The sequence below is a fragment of the Triturus cristatus genome, chromosome 12, assembly GCF_964204655.1.
Source record: "Triturus cristatus chromosome 12, aTriCri1.1, whole genome shotgun sequence".
NCBI classification, from domain to species: domain Eukaryota; kingdom Metazoa; phylum Chordata; class Amphibia; order Caudata; family Salamandridae; genus Triturus; species Triturus cristatus.
The window spans coordinates 796919582-796941635 of NC_140595.1; the positions used below are offsets into that span (position 1 = coordinate 796919582).

General features: G+C 48.2%; 1 protein-coding gene across 9 annotated transcripts in view; it reads left to right on the top strand.

Moving 5' to 3' along the window:
* Positions 1 to 22054, top strand: part of DLG4 (discs large MAGUK scaffold protein 4) — an 863469-nt gene that overhangs the window by 580424 nt on the left and 260991 nt on the right. For 6 of the 9 annotated variants that reach the window (XR_014972361.1, XM_085639539.1, XM_085639537.1 and 3 more), the window contains one exon: positions 12827 to 12991. Coding sequence is in view for 8 of the 9 variants with exons in the window: in XM_085639539.1 (XP_085495665.1) it covers positions 12827 to 12991 (165 nt within the window). In the remaining variant the exon portion in view is untranslated. The remainder of the gene's footprint in view (positions 1 to 12826; positions 12992 to 22054) is intronic. The other 3 variants (XM_085639540.1, XM_085639544.1, XM_085639543.1) reach the window with 1 other exon arrangement.

Below are 22054 nucleotides of genomic sequence, written 5' to 3' on the forward strand. Positions count from 1 at the left end.
GGATACACCGAGAAGGCAGGATACACCGAGAAGGCAGGATACACCGAGAAGGCAGGATACACAGAGAAGGCAGGATACACCTAGAAGGCAGGATACACCGAGGAGGCAGGATACACCGAGGAGGCAGGATACACCTAGAAGGCAGGACACACCTAGAAGGCAGGACACACCTAGAAGGCAGGACACACCTAGAAGGCAGGATACACCGAGAAGGCAGGATACAACTAGAAGGCAAGATACGCCGAGAAGACAGGATGCGCCGAGAAGGCAGGACGCGCCGAGAAGGCAGGACGCGCCGAGAAGGCAGGACTCGCCGAGAAGGCAGGACTCGCCGAGAAGGCAGGACTCGCCGAGAAGGCAGGACACACTGAGAAGGCAGGACACACTGAGAAGGCAGGATACAACGAGAAGGCAGGATACACCGAGAAGGCAGGATAGAATTAGAAGGTAGGATACACCTAGAAGGCAGGATACACCTAGAAGGCAGGATACACCTAGAAGGCAGGATACACCTAGAAGGCAGGCTACACCTAGAAGGCAGGATAGAACTAGAAGGCAGAATACACTGAGAAGGCAGGCTACACCTAGAAGGCAGGCTACACCTAGAAGGCAGGATAGAACTAGAAGGCAGAATACACTGAGAAGGCAGGATACACCTAGAAGGCAGGATACACCTAGAAGGCAGGCTACACCTAGAAGGCAGGCTACACCTAGAAGGCAGGCTACATCTAGAAGGCAGGCTACATCTAGAAGGCAGGATACATCTAGAAGGCAGGATACGCCGAGAAGGCAGGATACGCCGAGAAGGCAGGATACGCCGAGAAGGCAGGATACAACTAGAAGGCAGGAAACACCAAGAAGGCAGGAAACACCAAGAAGGCAGGATACTCCGAGAAGGCAGGATACACCGAGAAGGCAGGATACACCTAGAAGGCAGGATACACCTAGAAGACAGGATACACCTAGAAGGCAGGATACACCGATAAGGCAGGATAGAACTAGAAGGCAGGATACACCTAGAAGGCACGATACACCTAGAAGGCAGGATACACCGATAAGGCAGGATAGAACTAGAAGGCAGGATACACCTAGAAGGCAGGATACACCTAGAAGGCAGGATACACCTAGAAGGCAGGATACACCTAGAAGGCAGGATACACCTAGAAGACAGGATACACCTAGAAGGCAGGATACACCGAGAAGGAAGGATACAACTAGAAGGCAGGATACACCTAGAAGGCACGATACACCTAGAAGGCAGAAGACAACTAGAACATAGAGGTCTGTAGATTCGCCCAGATCCATATCTCCTGGAGGCCCATCCGAGCAGAGGATCTACCAAAAGAACCCATCCACCCCGAGGGAACGAGACACAGAAGCCCCCTCCCTACAGATTCACCATTGTGAACCCTCAGGTGTTCACATGACCTCCCAGTGGCCACGTGGTGCTCTGGGAGGTAACGAGCGAGTGGACATAAGGTCCACTTTCAACCTTTTCCCTCCTTCCCTGAACAAGCATTTGCAATGCAATAGGTCTTGCATTTATATTATTTTGAGCTATTGACATTGTAAATGACAATGCTTTTTTTTGTTTTTCTTTTTAAAACATAAATAAAAGGCATTGTCATTTACAATGCCAATAGCTTAAACGTTTGTAAATGCCAATGTGGCATGGTGAATGGATAGTGGTGAGAGCTGCAGAGAATAGACAGAAAGGAAGAATGAGAGGGGTGGGTAGCTTGTTTAGGAAGCGGTTATTGAACTTGAGACAGAGGAGCAGATATCGTGTGTGAGAAAGATGGAAAGAAGAGGAGAGAAGGCTATAGACTCATAAAGAGGGAGGTTTGTGTATGCAGAAGTCACCCTAAGAAGAGGAAAGCGTGGGTTTGAGGGACGGAAACAATGAAAGGTAACCGGGTAAAAACTGTGCTTGAAGACCTGTTCACCACATGAAGAAGTGGGAAGAGTGCGAGAAAGATGGTTGAGAGAGTTCAAGAGAGAGAGACCTAGAGAAACAAATGGAAGGGGCACCTGAGGGGAGGATGAGATGTGGCTAAGTGCACAGTGTGAAAAGGAACAGGAAGGTACTATGTGTGAGTGGGCAGTATAAAGAGGAGACAGATAGTGTGAGTGAGGGATGAGAGAGGGCAGTGGTATTGTGAGATGAGTCTGGGGAGTGGGAGAGAGAGATGAGAGGGGAAGTGGGCATGTGCATTCCACCACACAATAAATACGAGCGAGCCCTTTGTAAAGAGTAAACACTAAACCTGCCTACACATGAATATTCAAAGACCACAAAATAATGAACTATTAAAAATAACATTCTAATAAAAAAAATGTAGCGAGTCTACATTTCCGTACGCATAAATGTGACAGATAAATGCGGCGTTTGCTCAGTTTAACTTTTCTTTGTTTATGAAGAGAAAAAATATCATTGCATGTGGACAAACCCCTTAGCAGACAGGCACCCTCACCAACTTTATACACCCTAAAAACGGGTTTCTCCTTTTATTTACGGGAATAATTCTGCAACTATTTCAGGGTGTCAAACTACCTGAAAAGGGGCTTGTAAATACACAAGCATTCAAGTTTATTGCGTTTATTGCCCACGTGCGCAAATTGCTTTATGAGTTGAAAGTTTGTTCCTTTTAATAATCACGGTTGTATAACCAAATCACAGGGACAGGTTGGTATTGTGAGGGAACTATACAAGAAAGCACATGTTGCTCTTTTTTTTTGTAAACAGTTTTTATTCAGTTACATCACATCGAGTAGGATTGATACAAAGGGGTGAAAGAGTTCCATCATGCGGCTGATCGTAGTCATCTACAATCATGTTAATGAATATACATTGCTATACACGGCTTCTCGCCAAATGTGTCCTGCTTCCCAAGGGGCAACTGTATTCATCCATCTTATCAGAATTCTCAGGCGAATCGTGCTCTATAACCCTATTCCGGGGAATCAACTTCACAAATGTCCGTACCAGTCCTCACTCATATCTACCACAACGACCAACGAAATAACAAAGTTCCCTCTCACCCCCCCCCCCCTCCCAGGCATGTCGCTCTATCATCTAGCCCGCAATGGAGAGTAGTAGTTAGTCATGTAGGGCATCTGGCTCCATACTTCAAGTAAGAAGGTATCCACGTAGGGGGGAACCACTATTTAGGACATGCTCGCCAACTCCCAAGCTACCTGCTCAGGTAGGGCAATGTTTCAATCCCTATATACAATTCTCCTCACTCAGGGGGTGGTTCGGTATCATCAGTCGGACGCTTGAGTAAGTCCACCAACGCCACCAATGCTCTCGCTGTGTCTAACATTTTTTCATTGCTAGTTCTCTGGGCCATTTGTAATCTAAACACCCCTTCGCAGTCGGCCCATTTTGTGAATTCTCACAGCCATCTTGAGGTATTAGGTGCAGTGGTCGCCTTCCAATGACTGATAATTTCTCGCTTAGCTAGGACTAACCCCAGATCAATGAATTTGCTTGTAACTTTATTGCGGACAGTTTAGAGAACCAATGTAATAGGCAAAATCCTGGGGTAAAAGTGCTGTCTCTATCCGTTATTTCACCCAGTTTAGTCGTTACTGCTCTCCAGAACTCTTCTAATAATGGACACTCCCAGAACATGTGCAAATATTAGGCGTTTTCTAGCTTACACCGCGGGCAGACTGTTCGGGTCCCAAAAAATTTGTTACGTTTGTGCGGGGTGAGATACGCTCTCTGGAGGACATAGAATTGGATTAGCTGAAAGTGCGCGTTTCTGGAGCACTTCCATGCTCTTTCTACCAGTACTTCCCTCGGCTTCCCCTCTATGGGGATCCCAAGGTCTGTTTCCCATTTAACACGCAGGCTCTCTAAGGGGCGCCTGATTTCCTGGGTAATCCGCCTGTACAGGCAGGTAACGGCCTTGATCCTCCCAGCCGCTGATACCACATACTGGCATGGGAGAGAGGTCGGCGGTTCTGTCATCCCCTTCTTCTAATGCTTACGGATGACTACCGTCAATGCGGCATGTAAGAGGAAGTCATGCCGGGGCAGTTTGTACCTTTCTAATAGATCATTAAAGGGTAGGAGGGTGTTGTCATCATAGAGGTCTCCGATAGTGGAGATCCCCGCCTCTTCCCAGTCCCGTAGTCTCTGCCAGTCTCCTCCATGTGGCAATGCCTCGCAAATCAGCAGTGGAATCTCAGCTGCATACGGGGGTCCCAATTTGGCTCTTTTACTGGCCTGATTCCAACATTGCCGCATCACCCACAGATATCTCGGAGCCTACCTTTCGCTTAAGGGGAGCCGGAGAAGCACTTGAGAAAGCTGTTTCAGGTCCGGATCCATGTCTCCATGGGCCTTCCCAGTGTGAAGTCTCCCTGCCATCCATTTTGTAAACCATTGTAGTTGAGCTGCATGGTAATAGGCCTTGAAGTCAGGGACTGCGAATCCCCCCTCCTGCCTAGGTCTCAACATGGTGGTGAGCGCTACTCTGCGCCTCCCAGAGCCCCATAAAAATCCTGTAATCATGGTGTTAATTTGGGTAAAGAATTTTTGGGGTATCCATAGTGGTAGTGAGCCAAAATAGTAAAGTAGTCGTGGTAGAGTGACCATCTTTAGCAGCACCACCCTTCCCGCCACTGATAGTGGGAGGGTTCCCCAAAATTCAAAGTTGCTCCTGGTAGTTCCTAGTGCTCATCCGACATTACCTTCCAGTATGGTAAATACGCACTCCTAGGTAATTCAGGCAATTACTTTCCCACACCATATCCAGCGCGTCCGGTGGATCACCTCTACCACTCTGAGCCAGAAAAAGGCATGTCTTATTCCAGTTGACTTTGAGGCCCGCCACTCATCCCAATTTGGCCAGGAGTTCCCTAGCGCCCCACAACTCCTCTGCAGAGCTGGCGAGGAACATTAGGAGATCGTCTGCATATAAGGCAATAAAGTGGGACTGACCCATCCCGTCCAGGCCCCGGTAATATCGCCCCGACCTCGCATGGACAGCCAGAGGCTCCACTGTCTGTGCGAACAGGAGGGGAGACAGCGGACATCCTTGTCTCGTACCTCTGCCCACAGTGCAAGCCTCTGATATCACGCCCCCCGTGTGCACCCTGGCAGTGGAGTTCTTGTACAATAGTGCCGTCCAGGCCACAAATCCCTCGCCCAGTCCGAAAGCTCGCAGAACCCTAAAAAGATATGCTCATTCGAGTCTGTCGAAGGCCTTCTCGATGTCAATCGACAGGAGGCATGCCTCATCCCTGTCACGAGTGGGGCCATCCAGCAGTCGGATCAGTCGGCGTATATTCATGGCCGTGTTCCAGGAGGGAATAAAACCCGCTTGGTCTACATGCACAAGTGTTGTCATGTGTATCATCAGACGGCTAGCTAGGATGCGGCTTAAGATCTTGTAATCAAGGTTGCGCATATTGGCCATGTCGTCAGGCGGGTGAATTCCCATCTTCGTTCAGGTCCCAGGCGTTGATCCGCCGATCAAAAGTTACTCCAGGCTTAGCAGCCATCTTCAGTAGCAGGAGTGTCTTTCTCAGAGCGCGGCCGCCATTTTGATTGCCAAGTATTCCGCCGCAGTATACGGCGCTAGGGGCTACTTCAGAGTATCAGGATTACTTGCGGTGGAGGGAGCCCACGGACTAGCTCTGAGGTCCACTGCTTCCTACATCAGCGCCAAGCCACGCCAAAGCATATGTTGCTCTTGTGAGTTTTTGTGTATTCACCAACATTTATGGAAATCTCCTACAAACACTTCCATAAGAATAGATTTGCTCATGGTAATGCAATTTCCACCAAAGTGCCGAAGTTTTAACGTGATCAAATCCCGTTTACAAGATAGGTGTCACCCACCACATTGTGCCAATCAGGAGAAACATATCCTCTCTGTGGTTCCCAGTATGCACTATGGCAGGATAGACTGCAGAGCACCTTCTAAGCGAGCAGAAGGAGCGGACCCTAAAACTGAATACTTTAATAAGCCAGGCATTTCCCCAACACTACATAGAGGTGTCTGCCAACAAAAATCTGCACCTCCCAAAAAATGTGAGTGAAAAGGCACACACAGCGAAAGTAAAACAAGTACGAGTATGCAACATGAAAACAGGATGCTCTGAAATATCTGCAACTGACACGAGTAATATCTTGGGAATATTACAAGATGGGGGTGTATAGTTTTACGACAATCTAACAAGTGCTATGGGGTTGGAACTAGAGGGAAATGTGTACATTTGCAATGATTTTCAGTCACACCTTTAAGGTTACTCCTTGAACCACGGCATCAATGTGTCACGCGCTGAGTCCTGTGCTCCTAGTTGATGACGAAAGTGACTACTCGAGTACAATTTTACTCCACCGAATCAACTAAACTAACGTGCGATAACGTGTTGCTTCCTCCCCCGACCCAAACTCTCCTCACCGACTTGAAAAATTGTGTTCTAATGAGATGATGGGGGTGGCAAGGGACACTTGAAATCTCACATACCAGTAGACCCCATTCAAGAGGGAGACGTCTGTTTTTTTACGCCAAAATGCCCTATTTTCACTGTTGGAACGGCCTACGCTTCAATAGAAATCATTGTGGAAAATACATTCCCCCGATTTTATTTACAAAGTCTCCCACTTGTCTAAAATGTTGGCATGCATGCTTAAAATGCAGATTAATAATAAATAAATAAAAAATCAAAGGAGAACACCCGTTGACATGGGCGCTTAAATATGAAAGGGAGGCAGGATCATTGTTTGAGCGACGAGGAACAAAAGGGCGAACGGCTCTGAGTAAGAAGTGCATAGAGTAACACCTCAAGGGGACTTTATAAGAAACGAGCCAAAATAATCATCTCGCACATTTATGCAGAGGGGCAGAGGACACATTGAAAAGCTTCTTCAAGACAATTAGTTTGTCCCTTCTCTTTGCTAAAAACCGCACTTGCTTTTCTTTGCTAAAACCGCCTAAAACAAAGCGTACACTAATAACTCGTAGGACAAAGCAGACCTCGAACGCACTATACAAATTTATAAAAGCCACTTCACATATTACCGTTTCCTAGAGGGTTTTACTGGCTCATATTACCCGGAGCAACTTATCCCGGCCTGGCTTTGTTTGGTTTCGGACTCTTGCATTTCTGCACTTTTCATTACAAACACAGAGCTGTATACTGCAGGTTGCAAACAAAAGACAAGACAATTTACCTACATAAAAAACGGGCACTAATTTCTATACCTAACTCTTACCTATCGCAATGTTGTTTTGCCTTTGCGGGGGGGGCAAGAGCTGCTCCAGAGACAGAGCCCATACTATCGCGAAGTCTTACATAACGATCCCGGAGACGCTCACCCATTCGAGCCCGTCTCCAGCGCTGCAACCGAAGGCGCTTCCTGCCTGGGATCCGGTCCGTTGTCTCCGACACCGGACTTCAAGCCGCTACGTTAGAAATGACCAAGGGATATATAAAAAGTACACATATATCCATAGTATACATATAAAAAGTGCAATGTAGAACATGCTATAAAAACTGGACAGTTTGCTCACTGATTGGAAAGGAGGGGGGGAGGATTGGAAAGGAAGGGGGAGGGAGGAGAGAAAGGAGAGGGACAGAGAAACGAGTGGGAGGATGGAGGAGCCCGAGTAAACACAAGACAACAAAAGCAAAACCGGGCGCGGCGCTGATAGAGTTGAGCTTTGTGAACTCTGCCTGAACCTCGATGCACGTGGAAACATGATCTGTTACTACACGCCTCCTTCAGATAAGAAATACCTTCACAACAGCCGTGAAGAAAGCGATCCTGTCCGGAAAAGGAGACGGGGCGGTAACCAAAAAGCATCCTTTTCAATGGGAAGCCAGCGTTTAGCATAAACACTGACGCGACCCAATGAAAATGATGGGCGGGGCTTCATGTCCCCTTCTGAAATCTCCTCGATCACAATAGCCCTCGCAGAGCGGGCAGCGCAAGCGCGCTGCAACGCTAGGCGAGACCTATAAAGGGGATTCTTTGTTTGATTCCAACCCACCCGGCAGATGAAGTCATTCCACCTAACAAGCGTTCTGTATTCTGGGTTTTGAAGTACCCAGGTATGTTCTAGGGCTGTGACCAGACACGGATCTTTCAGAGGAGGTGGATACTTTGGGGTCATTTAGAGAGTGTCGGAATGTTCACAGTAATACCATGATTCGATAACTGAGATGAGTTCGTCACCGAAGGTTTGACTCAGGCTTCAAGGCGGATGCCGGCTCTGGTCCAACTCAAGGTCCTCTGGTACCCAAGAGTCATAAACGAGTCGAGCCTTCATGTGGCTTCTGCTTACCACCTTCTTACCTCAGTCAACAAGACCCTTCTCCACAAGCCCCGCCTGCACCAGAAGCGCTGCCCATTTCTTTGCTTTGCAGCTGGACTGACAGTGGGGACCCTGGAGAGTGCTGTGAAAGTGCTTGTAGAGTATTTTAGGATTTCTCTTCAAGCTCTCTCTCAGCATTCTGCAGGGCCTTGAGGGCAGACAGTGGGGACTCTGGAGAGTGCTGCGAAAGTGCTTGTAGAGTATTTTAGGATTTCTCTTCAAGCTCTCTCTCAGCATTCTGCAGGGCCTTGAGGGCAGACAGTGGGGACCCTGGAGAGTGCGGTGAAAGTGCTTGTAGAGTATGTTGTGATTTCTGTTCAAGCTCTCTCTCAGCATTCTGCAGGGCCTTGATGGGCAGACAGTGGGGACCCGGAGAGTGCGGCGAGAGTGCTTGTAGAGTATTTTATGATTTCTCTTCAAGCTCTCTCTCAGCATTCTGCAGGGCCTTGATGGGCAGACAGTGGGGACCCTGGAGAGTGCGGAGAAAGTGCTTGTAGAGTATGTTGTGATTTCTGTCCAAGCTCTCTCTCAGCATTCTGCAGGGCCTTGATGGGCAGACAGTGGGGACCCTGGAGAGTGCGGTGAAAGTGCTTGTAGAGTATGTTGTGATTTCTGTTCAAGCTCTCTCTCAGCATTCTGCAGGGCCTTGATGGGCAGACAGTGGGGACCCTGGAGAGTGCGGTGAAAGTGCTTGCAGAGTATTTTATGATTTCTCTTCAAGCGCTCTCACAGCATTCTGCATGGCCTTGAGGGCAGACAGTGGGGACCCTAGCGAGTGCGGTGAAAGTGCTTGTAGAGTATGTTGTGATTTTTCTTCAAGCTCTCTCACAGCATTCTGCAGGGTCTTGATGGGCAGACAGTGGGGACCCTGGAGAGTGCTGTGAAAGTGCTTGCAGAGTATTTTAGGATTTCTCTTCAAGCTCTCTCTCAGCATTCTGCAGGGCCTTGATGGGCAGACAGTGGGGACCCTGGAGAGTGCGGAGAAAGTGCTTGTAGAGTATGTTGTGATTTCTGTTCAAGCTCTCTCTGGGCATTCTGCAGGGCCTTGATGGGCAGACAGTGGGGACCCTGGAGAGTGCGGTGAAAGTGCTTGTAGAGTATGTTGTGATTTCTGTTCAAGCTCTCTCTCAGCATTCTGCAGGGCCTTGATGGGCAGACAGTGGGGACCCTGGAGAGTGCTGTGAAAGTGCTTGTAGAGTATTTTATGTTTTCTGTTCAAGCTCTCTCACAGCATTCTGCAGGGCCTTGATGGGCAGACAGTGGGGCCCCTGGAGAGTGCGATGAAAGTGCTTGTAGAGTATTTTCTGTTTTCTGTTCAAGCTCTCTCTGAGCATTCTGCAGGGCCTTGATGGGCAGACAGTGGGGACTCTGGAGAGTGCTGTGAAAGTGCTTGTAGAGTATGTTGTGATTTCTGTTCAAGCTCTCTCTCAGCATTCTGCAGGGCCTTGATGGGCAGACAGTGGGGACCCTGGAGAGTGCGATGAAAGTGCTTGTAGAGTATGTTGTGATTTCTCTTCAAGCTCTCTCTCAGCATTCTGCATGGCCTTGAGGGCAGACAGTGGGGACCCTGGAGAGTGCTGTGAAAGTGCTTGTAGAGTATGTTGTGATTTCTGTTCAAGCTCTCTCTCAGCATTCTGCATGGCCTTGATGGGCAGACAGTGGGGACCCTGGAGAGTGCTGTGAAAGTGCTTGTAGAGTATTTTATGTTTTCTGTTCAAGCTCTCTCTGAGCATTCTGCAGGGCCTTGATGGGCAGACAGTGGGGACTCTGGAGAGTGCGGAGAAAGTGCTTGTAGAGTATGTTGTGATTTCTGTCCAAGCTCTCTCTCAGCATTCTGCAGGGCCTTGATGGGCAGACAGTGGGGACCCTGGAGAGTGCTGTGAAAGTGCTTGCAGAGTATTTTATGATTTCTCTTCAAGCTCTCTCTCAGCACTCTGCAGGGCCTTGATGGGCAGACAGTGGGGACCCTGGAGAGTGCGGTGAAAGTGCTTGTAGAGTATGTTGTGATTTCTGTTCAAGCTCTCTCTCAGCATTCTGCAGGGCCTTGATGGGCAGACAGTGGGGACCCTGGAGAGTGCGGAGAAAGTGCTTGTAGAGTATGTTGTGATTTCTCTTCAAGCTCTCTCTCAGCATTCTGCAGGGCCTTGATGGGCAGACAGTGGGGACCCTGGAGAGTGCGGAGAAAGTGCTTGTAGAGTATGTTGTGATTTCTGTTCAAGCTCTCTCTCAGCATTCTGCAGGGCCTTGAGGGCAGACAGTGGGGACCCTGGAGAGTGCGGTGAAAGTGCTTGTAGAGTATGTTGTGATTTCTGTTCAAGCTCTCTCTCAGCATTCTGCAGGGCCTTGATGGGCAGACAGTGGGGACCCTGGAGAGTGCGGTGAAAGTGCTTGTAGAGTATGTTGTGATTTCTCTTCAAGCTCTCTCTCAGCACTCTGCAGGGCCTTGATGGGCAGCCCATCTGAAGTGCCACCCCTCACCTGGGAAAGCCCACACAGTGCTCTGTGTACACCTTTCCCAGTCGCTGATGTCTGCACATCACTAGCATCATGTGAACTCTGGGCTCTCCCAGGCCTTAGTTTGGTTAATGCATGTAATTGCCTCCCCTGAAGATGTTGAACCGCTTCTGCAATCGCCTGAAATCTGTCTCTTTATTCACTCTGGTAAAGCAGGTGAGAGCAACATTAACTCCATTAACGCCAATACTTTGTTTCTAGAACGGCTCCTTATGTCAGCTTGATATAACTTATAATGTGTGTATATTTTAACACAATGTACTGATGTGGCTCCTGAAATAATTAAAGATAAAACATTCACCTTTGATGTGAAACCAAAGAGATAAAGAAACACCCAGCTATTGGCTGAATTACGCAGTGTGAAACCAGGAAACCTGGGATCAATCCCGGCTATCATGTTTGACCACACTGTGTGATCCTAGGCAGTTACCTTATTCACTTCGCCCCCTTTTCATCGCACTTGAAATACAAATACATCCGTTCAGGATGTGCGCTGTACAAAAGCTCCTCTTTCAGATGTTTTAACGGGCTTTAATGCAGTTCCATCTGTAATGCCAATCTAGGCCTCACACAGAGTGCACACGACAACTGAAGGACTGCTCGCTTCATCAGTCGCGTCGTCGTCCGGGCGGTGGGCGTACAGGCAGGAACGTTTCATATTTAGACCATCACTTCTCATCAATGTCACTTAATGCAAGGATTCAATCTAATGCACACAGGCGAAATGCTGTGGCATGTTAAAAAGACACTTAAATCTTAAAGCGTCTTTATCATTTGTGTACAGGAGGTTTTTGCACGATTTACATGTCAGATATGGGAGTAGCTCAATTGGCGGTAAAGCTGGTATATTCAAGCCAGACCCTTGGATCGACTCTCCCAAAAATGAACTAACTTGGGACGAACAAGTAAACTTTAATATAGTACGCCCGTTCTAAAGCGGTAATACCACTTTTCTCTAAGGATGAACAATGTGTTGTGTGCACTGAAAACTACTTACTTCACTTTTAAGATAATTTGCAATGCTTTTCGGCAGATTGCTAACACTCTCATGTGGTCTTGGTTCCTGAACCGGTGCTGTGAGATAAGATTTTAATCTGAAACTGGTGTTCTAAGATATGGAACTCATTCAATCAATCAATCAATCAGGGGTTTATATAGCGCGTTACTCACCTGTGAGGGTCTCAATGCAATATGTTCAGTTGGTGATACATGTATGTGTGAGCTGTTTCAGCAGATACTTGTGTTCTATGATTTTTATTCAATTCAATTCAATAATTACTTTATTCGATTGACATCGGCAATCATAAAAGTACAATAAAAACAATCATAAAAAACATTAAGAACATCAGCCGCGGGGGTAATTCGCCCACGGCGCGGGGGGGGGGGCGCGCGCGGCACCCGTGACGAGCCCAGCTCGTCATGAGGCACAGTGGAACTGTGCTCATGACGAGCTGAGCTCGTCACGACCCCGCCCACTGATTGATTCTCCCGCACAGGCGGGGAATCAATCGTGCGTGGGCGGGCCGCGGCCGTTATGACGAGCCCAGCTCGTCATGAGCACAGCTCCACTGTGCCTCATGACGAGCTGGGCTCGTCATGAGCACGCAAGCGGTTCATATCATGAAGTAAGTTCCATACGTATCAGTCTCAAGCATAAGCATACTACTCGGCTCTTAAAAATCTGGATACTTACAGTAAAATGATCTAAAGATTGCAGATATAAAAGAGCGGGGATACATGCATGTTTAAGAGTTTCAGCAGATACATGTGTTCCATGATTTTTAATAAATATTGCAAGTTCTAGATGTGACATTAGAACCGGTATGATTTTGAGCACATGTTCCGTGTTGTGGATACATGTATGTTTTAAGTGTTTGAACAGGGTTTATAATGGACCTTTTCCTCTGATGTCACCATTTCTGTGCCCCCACCATCCAGAATTTCTGGTGACCCTTTCCTCCTCCCCTCTACAGAAATACCGCTACCAAGATGAAGACAGCCCGCCCCTGGAGCACAGTCCGGCCCACCTCCCCAACCAGGTGAAGGGACCTGAGCTGGTGCACGTGTCCGAAAAGAACCTATCACAGATCGAGAACATCCATGGCTACGTCTCCCACTCACATATCTCGCCTATGAAGGTAGGGCCGTGGTGGGGTCTGCAGGCACAAGCTTTTACGGGCATGAGCAGTGCTTAATTTGTAAAACAAGAAGTGCCAGGGCCCTTGTTTGGAGACCACTGCAGCTTGCGCCACCCATTGCCCCTGCCAGGGTTGCCAATGACAGTGCCGATACAACTACTAACCACCACACTCCTACACGTGTGACAATCCAGACTATTCCAGGCCCCCAAAGCTATAAGAATGGCTTGGGCAGCAGCTGTTAGCAATTTTTACTGTATATTTAATTAATAAACAATTGCTGTTGTGCCCATCTTCAAATTAGCCAAACAGTGCCAACATGTGGCAGATGGTAATAAGTGCCGGTGTTGACAATTAAGAGGTGCTGAGCACCGGAAACCACCAGATCAAATTAAGCACTGCATGGGTTAAAAACTTCACAAGACAGCCCTCCTCTTTTTAAGTTTTTCAAAAGAAAAACACGGTTTTCCTTTACCTTTAGCCACAACATCTGGTGCCACCTAGTGGTGCAGTTGGCGTTTGCTTCCACATTATAAATTAACTGGTCAGAGATGCTTTTTTATTATATTAATACATTTTGTGGCGGCAAGAGTGTTGTGGCCCTCAGCAGCCTGGGGCTCAAGGCAAAGAGCCCCCCTGCCTCTCCCTTATGATGGCTCTGGGTATGTTTGATGTTGAGGAATGGGAGTGAACTGCCCATGTAAAGGGAGCAGAGGCAGTGAGAAGTAAGGGCCAGAGGGAGGGACAGAGAAGGAGAGAGAAGAAGAGAGTGAACAGACAAGCAAGGAATAAATAGAAGGAAGAATTGGGAAATAAAGAGAGTTGGGGAAGAAGTGACGAAAGGGAGGCCAACAAGAAAAGAATGAAGGGAGCTAGGAAAGTAGGCACTAGACACAAACTAAGAAGAAAATAACATGGGGAAGTGAAGAAGGAGACAATAAAGAGAATTAGAGATGTGGAGGCAAAAGGAACCGGAAAGGAGGAAGGAAAGAGAGTCAGAGAACATGGGAATGAAGGCACCAGAGCAGGAGGGCATAAAAGGGATTTGAGAACAGAGGAACATAGGGAAGGAATAAAGTAACAGAGATGGTGGTGACTCAGGAATTGAAAGAATAAGGGATTAAGGAACACAAAAAGGAGGAGAATACAGAGTCTTAGAAGAGTGAATTATGGGAGGTAGCACAGAGAAGGATAATGGGATAGAAGAAGGCATGAACTGAAGAGGAGGTAGAGGTGGAACAGAATATGGGACTATGAGAATGAAGGCACTGAAAAGAAGGAAGGGAATATACAGAGCTGGAGAAGAAGGAAATAAAGGGAATGAGAGAAGAAGGGAATAAAGAGAATTAGAAAAGACGGATTAGAGGTAACTAGAGTAAAGTGGAGCCAGAGAAGACGAAGAAGTAAAAAGGGATTCAGAGAAAGAGGGACTAAAGGGAGTTGAAGATGAGTTTAGCCGGAGTCCGATAATAAGGGAATAAAAGGAGCTGCCGGGAGGTCGTGAGGGTCAGTAAATGTTCTGCCTCGTTTCATGTAGATTGTTTAGGGTTTTTGATGGTCTTCAGACGCTGTGACGGGGTTGTATATCAAATCCACGCAGGCATTTACCTCGCATGCCTTAACAAAGCAGTCCGAGCGACAAATGTGTCTTTACAACGCATTCCTTTACCACGCAAATCATTACAGCGACTTGCCTTAGGGAAGCGCTGGACTTTGAATAGTATAATTTACTATTCCAGCTCCAGTCTCCGCAGCAGTAGGGAAAGTGTTGGACTTAAAGTCCACCATCAGTCCAACAATGCTTTACTTAAGGTAAGTCGTCGTAGCGACTTGCGGCGTGGTAAAGGAATGCATTGTAATGATGCATTCATGTTTCGGACCGCGTTGTAAAGTCACAGCGTGTTTCAAGCCGTGAAGTAAAAGCTGCTTCCCCTTATGACAGGGGGTATAACATGGAACCCTTACCAGATGCTTGGGGTCTGCAGACGGGGCGCACTGGCTGAAACCGTGCCGGGGGGCAGGAGGGATATAAGGCGGGGCAGTCAAAATATTGGGACCTGAGTGGAGACTAAGGGTAGGGGTGGTGTCAGGGTAAAGTCTGTGAAAGGGTTTTTTGGAGTGGGCAGTTGAACGGTGGAGAATGAGGATGAATGTATGGAGGCATTGGAATGTTGGACTAAGGCACGAGTTCAGTGAAGCTGGGATGGTAGATTGTGGGCTGTAGGAGTTTATTCAAATGGTGGTGGGTGGACAGGAATGTGCGAAGAGGCAAGTATAACAATGCTCAGAGGGTAGGCTGGCCTGTGGTGGGATGAGTGTAATAAGAATGCTCAGAGGGTAGGCCGGCCTGTGGTGGGATGAGTGTAAGAATATTCAGTGAGAGGCTGGACTGTGGTGGGATGTGAGTATGAATGCTCAAAGGGTAGGCTGGACTGTGGTGGGATGAGTGTGAGAATGTTCAGTGAAAGGCTGGACTGTGGTGGGATGCGAGTATGAATGCTCAGAGGGTAGGCTGGCCTGTGGTGGGATGAGTGTAATAAGAATACTCAGAGGGTAGGCTGGCCTGTGGTGGGATGAGTGTAAGAATGTTCAGAGGGTAGGCTGGTCTGTGGTGGGATGAGTGTAAGAATGTTCAGAGGGTAGACTGGCCTGTGGCAGGATGAGGGTAAGAAGGCTCAGTTTGAGGCTGGCCTGTGGTGGGATGAGTGTAATAAGAATGCTCAGAGGGTAGGCTGGCCTGTGGCAGGATGAGGGTAAGAATGCTCAGTTTGAGGCCGGTTTGTGGTGGGATGAGTGTACGAATGCTCAGAGGGTAGGCTGGCCTGTGGTGGGATGTGAGTATGAATGCTCAGAGGGTAGGCTGGTCTGTGGTGGGATGAGTGTAAGAATATTCAGTGAGAGGCTGGACTGTGGTGGGATGTGAGTATGAATGCTCAAAGGGTAGGCTGGACTGTGGTGGGATGAGTGTGAGAATGTTCAGTGAAAGGCTGGACTGTGGTGGGATGCGAGTATGAATGCTCAGAGGGTAGGCTGGCCTGTGGTGGGATGAGTGTAATAAGAATACTCAGAGGGTAGGCTGGCCTGTGGTGGGATGAGTGTAAGAATGTTCAGAGGGTAGGCTGGTCTGTGGTGGGATGAGTGTAAGAATGTTCAGAGGGTAGACTGGCCTGTGGCAGGATGAGGGTAAGAAGGCTCAGTTTGAGGCTGGCCTGTGGTGGGATGAGTGTAATAAGAATGCTCAGAGGGTAGGCTGGCCTGTGGCAGGATGAGGGTAAGAATGCTCAGTTTGAGGCCGGTTTGTGGTGGGATGAGTGTACGAATGCTCAGAGGGTAGGCTGGCCTGTGGTGGGATGTGAGTATGAATGCTCAGAGGGTAGGCTGGTCTGTGGTGGGATGTGCGTATGAATTCTCAGAGGGTAGGCTGGCCTTTGGTGGGATGAGTGTAAGAATGCTCTGACTGTAGGCCGGCCTGTGGTGGGATGAGTGTAAGAATGTTCAGAGTGTAGGCTGGTCTGTGGTGGGATGAGTGTAAGAATGCTCAGAGGGTAGACTGGCCTGTGGTGGGATGAGTGTAATAAGAATGCTCAGAGGGTAGGCTGGCCTGTGGCAGGATGAGGGTAAGAATGCTCAGTTTGAGGCCGGTTTGTGGTGGGATGAGTATAGGAATGCTCAGAGAGTAGGCCGGCCTGTGGTGGGATGAGTGTAAGAATGTTCAGAGTGTAGATTGGTCTGTGGTGGGAAAAGTGTAAGAGTGTTCAGAGGGTAAACTGGCATGTAGCTGAATGAGTGTAAGAAGGCTCAGTTTGAGGCTGGCCTATGGTGGGATGAGTGTAATAAGAATGCTCAGAGGGTAGGCCGGCCTGTGTTGGGATGAGTGTAAGAGTGCTCAGTGAGAGTCTGGGCTGTGATGGGATGCGGGTACGAATGCTCAGAGGGTAGGCTGTCCTGAGGTCGGAGGAGTGTAATAAGAAATTAAGAATGCTCAGAGGGTGGGCTGGCATGCAGTGGGATGGATGTAATACGAATGCTCAGTCTGAGGCCGGTTTGTGGTGGGATGAGTGTAATGAGAATGCTCAGTCTGAGGCCGGTTTGTGGTGGGATGGGTGTAATAAGAATGCTCAATCTGAGGCCGGTTTGTTGTGGGATGATTCTAAGCGTGCTCAGAGAGAGACTGGGCTGTGAGACGAGTGTAGGGTGACGGACAGTGAGTGGACTGGACTCTGCTGCGTTGCTGTTCGCTGGACAGAGAGGGACAGAAGGGGATTAGTGCGAAAAGCGTTGATAAAACCTTGCAGCCGGAATCCTATTTTCGCAGATTATGCGGGAGAAGTAAAATTACTTACTGTCTCATCAAGTAACTCTGGCGCTTGGTTGCCATCGTGTGGCTGAAGAGCAGACTGCAGCCAGCAGCCAACGACAATGGAATCTCCCGCAGCATCATGGAGCTCAGCGCTCTAAAAGGGAAGGTAAAAGATGAATAAGGTAACAGAAAAAAACATGTAGGAAATAAGGCTTTTCAAGGCACTATGTGGCTTTCAGCGATTGTTGGTCATTCTCTTCCGGCTCTGGGAGCTCAGTGCCAGACAGTGCTTTAAATGGGCCGGTACTCACCGGTACTGAGTACCGGCACTTCTTAGATTTAGCACTCGGAGTACCGGCACTTCTCTACTGCCGAGGAGAGTACCGGTACTCATGAAAAGCTGGTCCTGGCGGCCTTTCTTTGATAGCTAAGGCACTTCTGTAGACCTGCGCCAGCCCAGCTGAACAATTCGGCGTGGGCTCATTTGCATACCAATCGGGTGTTCACAGACATCGAGGCAGCCCAGTGACGGCGTAATTAAGAGAGCCATGGGAGGTAACCAGGTTCAAATGGCTTTAAGCCCACCCGATTCTTTTGTTAAGTGTCTGCTAATGTTTGTCTGCTTGCCTGTGATTGTTGAGAAAAACGAGAGAAGGGGGGGGGGGGGAGACAATAGAGACACTCTTGGAAGTTATATTAAAAGAAATGTGTGGACTGCGTTGTGGGTGCATGTCTGCTTGTTTATTTCTGTGTCACTGGAGAACATATAGAATTGTGCGGAGCAACAGCAATTAACAGAATTGATGTTGCACATATTACAAAACAACGAAATGTTGAAATATCGCCGCATTTCGGTTTCGGTTGTTTCTAATGAGTAAACAAACCTGCTTTGTTTATTGAAAGACATTTGTCATGTGTTTTGGTATGTGCGGCAAGTAGTATCGAAGTCAATAAGTATCGGCATGACTTCTAAGCCCCGCCCACTCGCCACATTTAAATGAGTACCTGCACTATTTTGCCTCCATTTAAAGCACCGGTGCCAGATGGTAACGCGTTCAGTCCGCAGCTAGCTTCCCCAAAAGCCGTAGGGTTCCACTTCTTCAAAGAAACCTGCAGGCACAGGTCTTTAAGTGGGAAGAACAAACTGGCGGGGTCTCTCAAAGGGGCGTGGCCGATGTAATTAGGGGCGTGGCTTAAAAACACGTAAACTATAAATCTGTGCTTAGGATAGTGGGCCGACCGATTGGTATTTTGTTGTTTCTGTCTTTGCAGCCAGATATATGATACAACAAGTAATATTACACCTTGATCAAGTCAGAACTATTGGCTTTGTCAATGGTTGTTAGTTGCATAAGATAAATATGCAGCAACTTGGCTTCTTTTGTATATAATGCTGTGAAAGAACGAAAACTAGCCCCATTGAAGTTGCATCAAAGGCTTTGCAGTGGGACTGCTGCAGAGTTGAGATTTGTTTTTCACCCTTAGGGTAAAAATGGAGAGCCCGAGAGGGACCCGTCCCAGCCTCTGCATTTAAGAACGGCCAGCACCGGCAGGACCGGCCCACTGAAAGCCCTGTTGACACCAAGACGATGTTTCTGCTCCTGCGTTTCAATGCTCACCTGGCAAGACGTCAAGCCGTAACTTCTCCACTAGTGAGAAGTGAGCAGTGTGAGCAGCGCACATCGATGTGCCTACGGTCACTGCAGTCCGGAAAAAACACGGACCACCCGGTCCAGGGCACAAAACAGAGCCCGATAGAGACCCGTTTCGAGGCCCCCTTTTAAAAACTGCAGGTGCTCAGTACGGGTGAGACCCGGCCCACTTAAAGCCCTGTGTAAGCTGTTATAGTGTAGAAAAGCAGTGCCCAACTTCCAAACTCAGCAGGTTGGGCAGCCAGGTGGAGGGGAGGGTTCAGGATAGGTAAGCCATTCACTGGTGGTGCGATGGCGCTGTTGGAAGAGCGTTGAAGGGAGACGCCACCAGTGCTACAGTGCTTCATCTTGGCTGGGGTGTTGTGTGCGCTGTGCTGTGTTTGTTGTGTCTGATGCATCTCTCCTGTGTGAGGGAATGTGTGAAGATGCCATGTGGTGTGGGAGGGCACCTCACATCCGCCAGGACTAGGAGTACCCAGGCAGCCTTGCCTCCTGGGTTTCTGGCACCTCTGATTACAACAAGGGTTGCCTCATGTTCCTTTTGGACCACGTGATGCCTCGTCATATCCGGTAACTGCTCGCGCAGGAGTGGTCGAGGGAGTGTTGTGTGTGTAGTTTCCCTGTTCCGTAAAGTCTCTAATGCTTTTCAGCTTTGTAGAGTGGGGTAATCTCAGTGTGTCTTCAATCCCACGTAGATCCTACAGATTCTTTTATAGGATTGCCTTTAGTCTTGCAGGAAATAGGAGACCAGACTTTTATCCGAAAGAGATTAATTGCTTCTTTAGCTCCACAAAGGCCCTTTTCCTGCCCTCTGCACAGACAAAGCGAGTGGACAAATCCCTTCAAATGTGTCTTCTGTTCCCATGTGCCCTGCCAGGGCCGGAAATATTAGGTATTTCACGATGGTGGGTAGTTAAGTTTCTCAGAGAGGAGCCCCCTCTCTGAGGTCAGCTTCATGGGGATCCCATCTCAGAAACCAGATGTCCTCTCACACTGACCCCAAAGGACTTCTCCACTGAGATGGTCTCAGTGACCCTCTAGCATGGTTGAGCACTGGGAAGCCAAGGTTACTCCAGAACAGGAAATGGTTGTGAGCTGCTTAAGGACTGGACCATCTGCCCAGGTGCCCCCTTCGGACTAGCCTCTGACCTTCACGGATCCGCGTGTACTGATTCCCTCTGTGTCGATCAAGTGTTAGGCCACACAAATGCAATTTCAAGGGTGCAAAGGTGTCATAAGGACACCCTGTTGCACCCCTGAAATGAGCATGTGTGCACATGTGGCGCACATACATGCCCAAAAAGTGAATTTTTCAAAGTAATCGCAGATTACCACCAATTTGAAGTTGGTGGTAATTTGCGATTTCTTGAGGAGAAATCAAACAACTTAGGTGCTTTCTACATCACATTTAAGGAACCGCAATTTGCGATTCCTTAAATGCAGTCGCAAAATAGGGAATCGCAAATTTCGCAATTCCCTATTTTGCAAGGGCCTTTTAGGATGATACATCCCAAAAGGCTTTTTCCCATTCGCAGAATCGGCCCGTTTGAAAACGGGAAATGGGCTTCCTACAAATGCCCCTTAGAGTTAATAAGGAATTGATTAATAAGACTGAATAAGATATTTGATAAGCGATATATTTTCATTCTGCTGTTCATTATAGAACTGTATAAATGGATGCTGAACCTTCCACTGCTCCCCAAATCAATACGGTGGTGAAGGGCATCAACTCATAAAACCCCCTTATTTGGGCAGTACGCCCACTCCACCATCAGATCCCTGCAACGCTGTGTGCACTGGACTCCTCAAAACACAAACATGTTTACCGCTAAGATATCAAGCCTCCGACAGTGGGCTACCAGGCTCTGCCTGAAACTGCAGAGGCGCGACCACGCAAAGCCAGCCTTGAAGGCACTTCATTGCCTCCCAGCAGATGCTGTGATCGAGTCTCAAGTACTCTTTGCAGCTCATTAGACCTCCTTCGGCAGGAGGCCAAAATGTCTGCAAAGTCTTGCTTCCAATTACATGCATAAGAGGACCTGAACTCTGCTTCTGCACACCTAATTACCCGAAGAGTGCTAACCGGATCAAGCCTGGAGGCAGGACCCTGGGCTGTGCCACGCTCTGAACCCATGGCAGAGGGCAGAGCCAAGATGAAGAGTTTCGGGAAGCGCGTAGTCAGCCTCCGAATACTTCTGCAGTCCCCGGGACTCACCATGATGGCGCCATCACCCCCGTTTTCCTCTGCACTGACACTCCTACTTGAACAGCACTCTGGAGTAACCCAAAAGTCATGCATAGCACTATGCAAAAAGTCTTAATACATAAATAATGTATTTAATTCCTTCTGCACTGACCTACGGTGCAAGTCAGTGGGGAGGACAATCCCCCTTTTGGTATTTGCAACTATAGGCAAGAATGTCTTAGCAGCAGGGGAATAGATGAGGAGAGGACAGTTTATGTAGTCAAGTGTACTCGTTATGTGGGAGGAGCTAACTTCAGTTTGTTTTTGAAGCTGAGTGTGGGATTGGCTAGGTGGAGAAGCTTACCACCCTTATTTTGTGAGGCTGGGTTTAATTTGGTTTAAAGATGTAGCTGGTATGAACGGATAACCTCAAATAAGGATTAGGTTGGTAATATCGTATAATACTTGTTTATGTGCTCACTAGGGGGACAAGTACATTTTATACTGGGGTCTATGGTGTTTTAGCAGCGGTTGTACCAGAATAAAATCTGGATCGCTCCTTAGCGGTGGAGGACTAGACTGCTGCCACTGATCTGTGACACTAATTTAAGGGTGGCAGGTTGGTGTAATGTGGCAGGAGGCTGCAGGGCTTGACCAGGTGCAAAATGTGTCTAGTTTAGGTCATACACATTAACTTTTAGACAGCGCAGGGCCCAGAAAGTGTGCAATGTGGTACACACTGGTGGCAGAATGAGGGGGGTGGAGGTTGCAGCAGAGTTCAAGGCCGCGTACGTCGGTGTAGGGGTCAGCTGGAGTGAGTGATGGGTTGGGGTTTGGGGATCATAATAAATACTCTGATTGGTGGCAACAAGTACTCGGGCAAAGGTCAACCACTAAACCGAGATGAAGAAGGTTAGAGGGTAATA